General features: G+C 40.4%; 1 protein-coding gene across 11 annotated transcripts in view; it reads right to left on the reverse strand.

Moving 5' to 3' along the window:
- Positions 1–12,198, reverse strand: part of ppfia2 (PTPRF interacting protein alpha 2) — a 158,856-nt gene that overhangs the window by 36,388 nt on the left and 110,270 nt on the right. For all 11 annotated transcript variants that reach the window (XM_044342828.1, XM_044342833.1, XM_044342834.1 and 8 more), the window contains 3 exons: positions 11,022–11,123; positions 6,130–6,294; positions 4,821–4,895 (listed from right to left, as the gene is read on the reverse strand). In XM_044342828.1, coding sequence (XP_044198763.1) covers positions 4,821–4,895; positions 6,130–6,294; positions 11,022–11,123 — 342 coding nt within the window. The remainder of the gene's footprint in view (positions 1–4,820; positions 4,896–6,129; positions 6,295–11,021; positions 11,124–12,198) is intronic.

The raw sequence follows: 12,198 nt of genomic DNA on the forward strand, positions 1-12,198 counted from the left end.
AAGCACAATATTTGTGCTGTAGTTGTAATGACCCTCTGCTCTCTGCAGGAGCATGGAAGAAGGCAGAGTTGGGTTATCAGGGAGATTCAGCTCATCTGGATTACTGCCTGATTACTCTCCCTTTCTCCCTTGGCTTTGGCTTTAGTTCTTTTCTCTTGTAGTTATGTGAAGTAAACCTGTTTTAAGTTATAACTCGTGTGGTCTTCTCCTTTTTGTCCAACCTGCTGAATTGGCCATAATTTCTGTTGGTTATGATAACACTGGACTCACCGAACTAATTGTTAATTTGGGAACACAAAGTCAAACAGGTTGTAAACAAGCCAATAGTTACAAGTTTATCTTGACCACTTTATTTGGAGGTTAAAAGTTCATGCACCTGAAACACTGATAACTATCAATCATTGCACATGAAAAATGTGTACGTGCACAACTACAGTATGTACGGAAGGTCAAGGCTGAACCAGGAAGTTGGTCTGTAAACTGATTGACATTTAAAATGGACGTTTCGAGTAACAATTTGACTTTCTCTTCAAAATAAATTTGGCTATAATCATCTGACAGCATGTGTTTTTTGCCCCATAGATCCCAAATGAAGCCCAAAGCTATGAGAATAAAACTCTATGATAAGTTGTATGAAACTGGAATTTCCTTTTGGAAGTCATCATAAAAAAACAAAACAAAACATATCCAATCACAGAAAGCAGCCTACTGTAACATGCCAGGATGTTTCACCTCAAAATGATTACACTCTTACTCCCTGCTCTAGTAATGAAACATCTACAAAACCAATACATGTCGAGTGCTATTAGCAAGACGCTGTGATTAAAGTTGCACCATGCTGGTTCTACTGTACGAGCATTCAGATGCTTTGAAAATGATTTAATCTCTGAGTCACCAAGGACTCTTCAATCTGCATGTTTTTCCTCTTTTGTAGTTGTTGTCTTTTAGCTAATTTCACATTTCAAGGCAACCTAGATACCGTGATGCATCATAATATATACTCAACGATATTCATACAGCTTGTTTTAAGAGGATCTGGAAGACAACTGAATTTCTCTTAACAGATATTTGCTCTGAATTATGCAGGACAGCAAAGGACGCCTGAGGACAATCAATGACGTGACTGTCGATGAAAGGAACAATACTCACAAGTGACTTTGGCTGCCATTGACACTATTAAGCTTAAACTCCAATCCCAACCTGCCCTCTCTGACACCAAAGCAAGAGTCACATTTGATGGCAGGATTTCTTTAAAGTAGGGACAGAGGGCACTAACAGATGATTATCTCCCATCCACAATGGATGGGTTTACCTTACATTAAGCTTAAATCTGCAGCCTGAGACTTCACCAACAACAGCTTGGCTTCTTCGCTGTTGCACGCTGCCTTTAGTACATCTCTGTTCATTATTTTTAACGAGGGCATAATTATGCCTCCGTATGTTTCGGTACCATTATTCTCAGATTGTCTGTAATTTCTCCAGCTCAGAGATCAAACACGAACACAACCCCTGACATAAAGGCACAACAAACGATGAATGGAGCGCTACAGATGCTTCTCCAGCTCTAAAATTAGAGAAAGGAGAAGTTTGCCAGATGCAAAACGAACACGGATCCTATTATTTCTGTTTGATGTTGTCGATCTACCTCTCATCAAAGGCAGACATCTAAAGGAAAGACGAAAAGAGGGATAAGAAGCACAAGATGAGCTTTTTACTGCGTAGGATCATGATTTCCTCATCTTTCTTTAGACACACTCCTGTGTTGGATTGAGAGAACTGCCTGAGTTAATGTGATGAAGGAGAGATTGGACAAATGTGAGGAGGAGTGAGGGGAAGGTTGGCGGGGGGGGGTTCTTAGAGTATAAAAGATTGATGTTGTCAAGGTGAGAGCCAGGGGCACTGAAGTGTCTGCTGCAATGCGCTTAAATTACAATCAATCACATGCTTAGGAGAAAATGCACACGCAAACAAACACGCAATACAAATATATATACACACAAAGTTCCTGGAAAAAACAAAGAGTGAAAAACACATTAATTTTGTGCATTTAAACTTGGCAGTGGTACCTTGGGATTTCTTTAGCAAAGATGAGAGAGCGCAGGATTAGAATAGACAGGATGAAACAAGAACATGTTTCCTCTGACAAAGTCTTCAATCTTACTTTGACCCGACTGGTCCCAAGGTAGATCTCCGTCTTACCTGTTATCTATTATTGAATGTAAAAAGTGAGGTGAAGTGAACAACGATCTTCAGTAGAGTGCGATAATGTTATACTACAAAGTAACAAATATAAAGTTGTTTGGAGAAATGCTAAACGATAATGATAAAATGCTAATATTTTAGCAGGTATGGTGTTTAACATGTTCACCATCTTAGTTTAGCATGTTAGCATGCTAATATTTGACAAGTAGCACTGCTCACAAAGTACAAATGCTGATGAATGTAAATAGTTTTGCAGGTATTTAACCAATGTTGTGGAGAAATTAAAATTTGACCTGATTGTGGTGCCAGTGTTATTAAAATTCATCCTGATGAGAGCATGAATGTCTGTACCATAATGTCTTAGTAATTCATCCAATATTTCACTTGAAAACCACAAATATTAACCTCACGGTGGCACAAGAGGAAAAGTCAAGGGATCACCAAAGTCTGCAGACTTCATCCTCTGGGGATCATGAAAGTCTGTACAAAATATTATGGAAATCCACTGTTGAGATATTTCAGCATGGACCAAGTGATAGACAGAAATTGCCATTCTGCTGCTAGTGGGGTCAAAAAAAGGGGAATGTTTGGACTGAAAAATTAACTAATGAATTAATTGAAGTTTTGGTGATTTTTTTGGCATGCTTGTCAACTTTTCATTTCTATTGTTGCTTTACTGTGTGTCATTTCTATTTTGTCAGTAAACAGACAGATTCCAACATAGTCTGTATTACAGTGCAGTGAGTTCCATAACAGCAAATTGCTGTTAGCAATCTCACCAACAGTAATCAGTGTGTGGCCACTTAAAGACCTATGACTGCATGAGGTCAAAGGCCACTGATTTCATCAGGCATGGCTGCGTTGTCCAAACCCCCGCAGGGAGAAGGGACTCATACCAGACCTCCATCCCAAATCAATTACTGGTTTGCTGGCTCCCGGCTCTGCCCGCCTCCCTAGAGCCTCTGAAGTGTGGACATTTCTATTCGGCAAAGCCAGTTTAACAGCCTCTCCCAAAGCCTCAAGGTCCAATCAGTCATCTGTCTACCACACTGACAACTGTAGTGTTAACCATTTATGAGGGACGGCCTCGCAGATGTATTGTACGGTATTTCTAACCTTGGCTGTGTGATGTGAGAAAATTCTTCAAAGTGCTCTACAGAGATGTCTGTCATGGACTTTACAGTTCAGTTAGAAAGCAGAGTTTGTCTGGTGGTTTTTAAAGGCTGTGAAAGAAAAATGAGAGACAGCTTTGGGAGACAGCTTTGGGAACCAGCGACCTGTCACATTATTTTTTTTAACTGTTCACCCTTTCTTTTTTATTCTCTCTGCCTGGATCCTACATCACTTATTCTTGGATTCAGACCACAGGCAGCTTTAGCTCATACTTACCATTCAAAACACATCATTACAATTTGTCTGTAAAGCCTCACTCTCTCCTCACCGTCTTGTTTCCACACCTTGTCAGATGCTCTTTGACCAACTGCACCCCTGCACCCTCATTAACACACACACACACCTTCACACACAACCTGCCTCTGCTTCCCACCTGCCATCTCTATTTCTGTCTTCTCCCTCACTTTGCTCTTTTTGCATTCCCTCCTCTCTTCTCTCCAGCTCGATCTTGTTGTCGTCCATCCACCCACTCCACACACCTCCCAACCTTTTTTCCCCCCTCTGCTTTTCATCCCCCGCCCCTCCTTCTTTTCCTTACCGACTTTTATTCTAGGACTGAGTGTCAGACTGGCATGTCTGACAGGCTGTGAAGTGCCAGCCTGAGGGTTTTTCTCAGCTGGAACAAGACCATCTGCAGTGCGAGAGCTGCTCTGGTACTGCTGTTGGCCTGAGCCAGGAGGTTGAGAAGAAGTTAGACCACCGTAGTATGAGTGACCCGTACTTCTGTCAGAGCTATGCTTCATCCACTCATGTGCACAGTGTTATTTTGTACTACTCCCTGGAAAGATGAGGGCAAATGAAGCCTGCAGAGGTGCTCTGGTTGTATAGGAGTTGATATATAATTCAAGACACATCCTGGTATAAATTAGATGTATAGTTCCAGTCAAAAGTTTGGACACACTTTCTCATTCAAGAGAACGGCATCGTACATCCACAAAAAACAAGCAGAGCATAATCATGGGGATTTATTCTATGAGCTGGAACATGTGAATGTGCAGTGTGATACATATACAGCCTTTTAATGTATGATTCATTATTTTTATGGTGTTTTTTGCTTTCATTTTTTCATCATTAGGCTTGCCTCTAGATTTGCAAATAAGTAGCAATGTTTTTTTTTTACATGTCTGCTTGTTTCTTTTATGTGAAGCACTTTAAAACAGTATGTGTCAAAACAACATATCTTCCTTTAAATTAATTTCTTATATGTAAAACACTTTAAAACTGCCACAGTGTATATATATGTCATTCTGTTTTACTTTGACAATCCAGTTTCCTCATGATAATCTGAAAAGTTTCATCATTAAAAAAAAAACAAAAAACCTTGAGAACTATTACTTGTATCTGTCAGAAGACTCTAATTCATGTTATAATCCATCTGTCCATTCAGGAAGCATGACATAAAGGAGAATGAAATATATCAGAATATATTAATAGTCATCTCTTACCTCCTGATTGGCTGCTGTCAGCTCCTCCTCCAAGGCAGACACCCTCTCAAGTGACACCCGTAGTCTCTCTCTTACCTGAAAACCAGAACAACCAAACACATATCATGACCTGCCTCCTCTCTGATGAACCACCTTATTAACATGTGAAGGTTTGATTCATAACAAAGGGCCTTGCAGAAAAGTACTTTTTTTCCTTACTACTGATAAATTTAAGTCTAGGCAATAAGCGGTTAACACAGTAGAAAAGATGCTCTCCTGCTGCAGCGGAAAGAGATGTCCTTTTTTCCTCCCTTAGCCTCACAATAACACTTTGCTCTGGCATCAAAGAAGCATTATGAGGCTTTTATTGCTTTTAAAGCACCGGTTACTGGGAGGAGATTCCCCTCCTACGCTTCTCTCTTCCTCTGTGAACTCACAGAAACTCAGAGTGTGTGCTTCTAGGTTTGTCCCGGCTGTGATGGAGCAATTACTTGTGCCGCGTGGTGACTGTGCACCACCGCTGCTGTGGAGCAACAGGACGCCAGATTTCAGAGGAGGTTGATCCTGGATTAAGAAGTTAGCCAGGGTCCGAGTCAGGAGGCCTCCCCCCCCCCCCAGCTGCCCAAGACAGCTTTTATTCCCTTGAACAGCACGCTATTGGACATGCTTTTATAAATGATGGCTTTTAGAGGAGAGGATGAATGACAGGGGCGGTGGTGATGTTACACAGGGGGCTAAGGTCATAAATCAGCAAGCTGTGAGGAGGCAGGAGACACGCTAGCTGGGACATTTATAGGCTAAAACAGTAACAGGAAAAAAGATGACACTGCAGCGGCATTGTTTGCATCAACTGGTGTTAGTGCTTCAAGCCATCAATATAATAATACATTGATATATATGTTACTGATCAGATATACAATGTGTCGCTGTCTCAATAATTATATATGACGCCCTTTTGGTTCATAAATTGAACTGAACACTCAATCAAATAGTTGTCAATAGCAACATTATGTTTTTCTTAATTCATTTTGTGAACGTGAATCTCACAACAAGGGGTGCTGATGTACCTGTACATCATCAGAGTAGTGATCTACATGGACCTCATGCTTTGCAAGAGGTAAAAAATGAATGATTACATGTTTCAATGCTCATTTAGACACCTGAATATTGTATATTTAAGACAGACTTGAAAAATTGTGAACCTATCCTTTAATTTTAGTGTAAATGTAAAACAACTAAATCAAGACCAACACAACATATAACTGACTGCACGTGTTACTTAGACAGACACCTTGACAATAAAATGATGCGCTAATGGAGGCGGGCTTACCTTCTCGTCTAGGGCTTTATGGTGTTCAAACAAGGACTTGAGTGCTTTGAGGACCTCGACTTCGCTGGAGACTCCCGAAGGAGACTGAGCCTGCCGCTTGACCACTGTCATACGAAGTGACCGCTCATGTCTGGACACCAGGCACTCCAGATGCTCCAGCAGTAGCTAAAGAGACACACATGAGAGGTCATTAACATCATCATGTTTGAGAGCAGAAATCCTCTGCACAGAAGGATAATTCAGTCAGGTGCAGGTATAATGAGAAAAGGGTTTGCAACTCCAGTTATTTGTAGTTGATCAGATGCGTAATAGTCATTTACAGTAATTAAATTTATTTTTTAGTGAAATGTGTGACATGTGTAATGCCTTGACATTTTAAAAGTTATGGACAATGTAAAAAGAATAAGTCAAATCTACTCAAAAGTGACTACAATCCTTTCAACAGTGCACAAAAGGGATTATGCTAATGTAGGTTGCTGCCAGGTTGCTAGTTAGCATGTTAAGTCAACTGCCAGGAGAAAGCTTCACAAGGACAGAAAAGAGATGCAGAGCTGTGGGGTTGACTTCCAGAAATTTAGCTTATACAGCATCCACAACTGGGATAAAAAAAAACCCAGTATGTGACTGGAAGGAAGAATATCCATCCGACTGCAGAGATAAAACATTAATCATTGCTGCATCTCGCCCAGTTTCAGCTGCGATATCAGTGTACAAGATCCTCTGCTTTCCTTTCTCTTTGTTTCTAAACTGAATCATAGAGACACTGTGGAAGTTTCATGGTCATACTGATCTCAACACTTCATCCCCTCCTGGGTATCGTCCAAGGATATAATATTATAACCCAAAAATAATGATCTGGTTTGAGGGTGTAGTGCCAGATTTGGAAAGTTACTGTATATGAAATTGATCCCTGCAAACCTCGTTGACTTCATCTCTGGCATACCTTCGCCTCACTAGTCTAAACATCCCCCTTCTGAGCCTGCCAAACAATCTGCAGCTGGATTAAATGTATTGTGCAGCTTGCATTTTAAACAAAGGTCTACAAACATTCTTACTAAGCATCACACACTAAGCATGATATTATTTAATTATTCAAAGAAAAAGAAACAAAAGAAACCAGAAAATATTCACATTTAAGAAGCTGGAACGAGTTTTATACAATATCTCCCCTTTTATATTGATCTTGGTGGTAAAAGAAGACAGCAAAAGCATCACTTTGCTGTGTATAACTGGCTTACATGTTTTCTCTCTCATCAATAATGACTTTAATAATAACAATAAACTTTATTTATATAGCACCTTTCATACAAGGAACGCAGCTCAAAGTGCTTTACAATAAAGAAATTGCATGCACTGAGTGCTTCACATGAAAACAGACATAAAATCAACATAAAAGCACAGAAAGAACGCTATAACTCATGTAACAAAGGATGGAAAATAAAACATAGAATGCACAGAATGTACAAATTCAATTAAAATACAACATTTTAGAAGAAGCAGCAGAGCATGAGAGCGAAGCAAAGTGCAAAAATGAATTCTTGTATCAGGAAAGTCATAGCTAGTTAAAGGCTATAGTGAAGAGATAAGTTTTTAGCTTTCTTTTTAAAGTATTTAGCGAGCTGCCTTCCTTGATATCTATCGGTAGTGTGTTCAGTAGCTTTGGGGTGTAACTGATAAAGGCTTCATCCCCAATTTTCTTTTGGCTGTTGCTGGGAGCCTTCAGTAAACCAGCAGGAGATGATCGCAGTGTTCTTGAAGGCAGATAGTTAATGAGGGAGTTTGCAATGTAGCTTGGTACTTTGTATGTAAGGAGGAGGACCTTAAAATCAATTCTGAATGTTAGAGGAAGCCGGTGCAGAGCAGCTAAAACTGGACTAATGTGCTCTCTCCTCTTGGTTCTGATTAATAGCCGAGCTGCAGGGTTTTGAATGAACTGAAGTCTCTCAGTGGTTTTTTTTGGGAGGCCAGTACAAAGTGCATTACAGTAATTGAGTCGGCTTGAAATAAAGGCATGAATCAGTTTTTCGGCATCTTTTTGATTTATAAATGGTCGTACTTTAGCTGTGTTTTTTAAGGTGGAAAAATGATGTTTTCGTCACCTTGGTGATGTGGGACCTGAAGCGTAGATCTGAATCTAAGATAACAGCCGACTAGAAGGATTTCAGTTTTGTCCTTGTTAAACTTATTGCTCATCAATTTATTTATTGCAAAAAGACAAGTAGTGATGAGTTTATAGCTGCAGCATCATTTGGTTCAGCAGAGATGTAGTTATGTGTCATCCGCGTAACTATGGAAACATATATCGTGCTCTGTAATGATGTCACCAAGTGGCAACATACAGTACAGTGCAGTACAGTGAGAATAATAATGGTCCAAGGCAGCTCCCTGGTGCAACCCAAAAGCAGTTGTCATGTTTCTCAGACATTTGATGTATGTTTTGAACCAGTTTAACAAACAGTCAGAAAGACCAAACAACTTTTTAAGACGATTGATTAGGATATCATGGACAATCGTATCAAAGGCTGCGCTTAGGTCTAAGAGGATAAGAATTGAGACCTTCATTTTTCAGTTTAGTAAGAGCAGTTTCGATGCTGTGGTTTGTTCTAAAACCTGACTGAAATTCATCCAGTATATTGTTTTCTTTAAGAAAGGAGTTTATTTGCACTGAAACTATCTTTTCAAGTATCTCACTAATGAATGTAAGGTTGGCTATCAGCATATAGCTGGTCAGTGTGTCACTATCTAGGTTTGGTTTCTTTCGTAAGGGTTTAACAACAGCTGTTTTGAAGGCATCTGGGAAGATGGCTGTTTGATGAGACATATTTATAATCTTCAGGACATGACTTGAAACACTGTTGAACATCTGCTTAAAAAACGCTGTAGGTACAGGGTCCATACATGAGGTGGAGGAGTTTTACACCCAGCGACAGTCTTGCAAAGCTCAGTTAATGTAATATAGGTGAATTTTCCCATGGTTACATCATTTTTACAGGATTTGCTGAGATCATCTGTGTTTACATCAGCAGCGTCTTCAATGATGAGATCTAGCAAGCATGAAATTGAAGACAAGCATTGTATCATGCGGTACAGCCAAAGACTCTGGGGTCTGAAAAAAAGGGATGCGAAGTAGTCTAATGTGAAAATAGAGGGCTCTAAATCTATATTTACCTTAATGCTGGTTGGAACAAGTGGTCAGCACCATCATCATGGGATAAAATTTCATAAAAGCTATTATTGAGCTTAACCACGCATGTCTTGTAAATGCATCGTCTTCCAGAAAATGTTACGCATCCATATGAGGTTCCAAATAAAGTAACAAAAGAGAAGCAAAACTGCCATCCCAACCCCAAATCTGATCAATAACATAAAGTCTGCTGCATCTTTTGTAACTTTAAGAGAAACAGAGACACAATGAATGATATTTCTATATCCTTTTTTTGTTACCACCGTCTCAAGCAAAATCCATTGTTGCCTGTAGGATGAGGCAGACAGATTTTCAATAGAAACCATTTTTAGCCGGCAGAGGTAATCAAAATCTCTGCAGGAGGGGGCGATAATGGTCGGAAGTCCTGCAAGAGCACGAGGGGTTGAAAAAGACCCAGTGCAGACCTCTGCTGTAGTTAAAAGAGACTGAGTGCCGTCTTGTCTGTCGTCTGTCTGATTCAACTGTCTCTGAGAGCTCCATCAGCAGCCATCATGTCTGCAGACACACTCCTGCACACTCGACAAAATGCCCACTATTGAATCAATCAGGAAGTGCATGTTTACTCTTGACTTCTGTGTTAGGTAATGCCTCCAGAATAACAACAGACAACAGCCACGGTCTCCTCCTGTTCAGTACATATTTTCATCTTCTATCTTTTTCCGTCTTGTCGTGTCTCCGCAACGCTTCTGAGTCTTTGAATTTACATGCATGTCATTTGATTGTGATGCTTTCTGCTGTCATCATGTCTGTTGTCAGCTCCTAAGTCCACTAGCTGCCTGCACATGTCTTTTAAGATTTAATTATAAACTGTAAAACCCTACCAGCCACAGAACCAAGCTTAATTAAAGTTTGGTTGGTAATTGCCCATTGGAGGATTTGAGGTGATAATAAAGTGAGAGAGCGAAAATGACTTTTGTCTGTCCCTGTTTCTTGCGCCTCACCTCCCTCTTTTTCTTTTCTTTTTTTTCTCTCTCAGGCGTTGTTGTGCTTCAGCCTTCTGCCTCCATCCAGAGAAAGATAGTGCAAGACTGTAAATCCACACTTAATCAGCACCGGGATGGAAAACAGAGTCTTATCTGTCAACAGCAGAGCATGCCTACTGCTTTATAAAGGAAATGTTGTTGTTTTTTTTTATTGAAAATACAAGACTTCAGCTCTAATGGTTTTCGTTTTTTCAAATACTTTGAACTGGACACTGCAGGGCATCAGTGCCATTTGGACTTAGTTTTACTGTTGAGCAGCCATCCAAGTGAAGTAAGTGGAAAAATGCTCAGGCAGAATGTGGGGAGCTAATGAGGTATGTCTGGGCATTGGAAACAGAGAGTGCACATGGTTGCTCCAGTGCTTCTACAGCCTTAAGAACCGTACCCACCAGATAGCTTAAGCTTTCTCAGGACGCTGTCTATCACAGGGTGCAGCAGCAGGCTTTGCTTTTTTTGGAGCTGACATGAAAAATTTGAGACAAGTTTTTGAAACTTTAGAGAAACTTGTTGGATGCAAATTTAAGAGGTTGAATATAGAAGACACAAGCATCAGTAGAAACTCAGAGAACTTTCCTGCCGAATCAATGACAAGGTAAAGGCTCCTTAAATCGTGATTAGATGGAGATTCTAATCGATTAGTTGTTGACAAGATGGCGTAAACTGTTAAGTAGATGCTCTGAAGTGTGTGTGGAATCCGCCCTCACCCTGGTGTTGTTCCTCTCGGCTTTGAGTTCAGAGATCTCCTCCTCCTTCTCCAGCAGCTGCTCCCTGCAGGCGTTCAGCTCCTTGGTCAATGCAGCAAATTCCTGAGCAACAATAAAAAAAAAAAAGGAGAGAAAGGATGGGGTCAGCATCACACAATATTCTGCAACAGCCTTCCATGTTGTAAGGTACAATGATGCAATAAAACATAGAGTAGCAGGAATTGTTAGATAGTAGCTGACTGTAAGAACTGAACAATGAAAATATATCAAAGAAGGAATCGTTAGCCTTTAAGTCCAGGTCAAAAATGATTCCAGATAATATTGCACTCCCTTCTGGCAAACATTTAAAATGTGAAAAACCTTTCAAACTACAGCTAATTTGATATTGTACTAAGAATAGGGCGGTCTTGCTACTACATCTGGGTAAAAAGGTTCAATCCATCGGACAATAGGGGGAAAAGGATTGGATGCACTAATGGTAATCTGTGGATAAAAGAGGATTGGCTCTATACAGTGGTGCGGGCGCGGTGCCAGTCGTAGTGGGTTTACACCTACTGACTGACGGCACATGGGAGGGATGAGAGGACGGTGCTTTTCTACTAGCTGTGGAGTCGTACTATAAACCGAGAATGACGCTATGAGCTGAGAAGAGAGACATTTTTTTTTTTTTTTAGGGGAGGAGGAGAAGAATAGGAAGAAGACAAAGGAGAATGAGTAGGAGGAGCAGAGAAGAAGAAGAAGAAAGAGGAGGAAGAAAAGAAGACTTAAAATCTTTCTGTTTCCAGAGCAGCTCAGCTCTATTTAGGCACTATTCAGCACTAGTATAGTAGTAGCACTAGTAAAATGTAGCTTAGAGGTTACAAAGAGCAGAAACTAAAGGGCTGTGGCCCCTGTTATGAATGGGGGTTTGCCTAAAATAGTAAAATACCTACAAACAAAGGAATGCAAACTTCTGCTTAATATCTCAGTCAAGTCCAAAATATACAGTTCCAGCCTGCCGCCGCAATGCTTTGGTCTCTTCTGCCAGACCAACAGCTATGCTCTCTGTTTGTCTCAGTCTATTTTTCTGCAGATGGATACTGACAAAAGAATTTAAATACGCCTGAACTACATTTATACAGCAATTACAGCCTGATAACCCCGCCGGTCCCTCTCCCAAACCACAAAAACCAGTCTT

Source organism: Thunnus albacares, chromosome 23 (assembly GCF_914725855.1).
Source record: "Thunnus albacares chromosome 23, fThuAlb1.1, whole genome shotgun sequence".
Classification (NCBI taxonomy): domain Eukaryota; kingdom Metazoa; phylum Chordata; class Actinopteri; order Scombriformes; family Scombridae; genus Thunnus; species Thunnus albacares.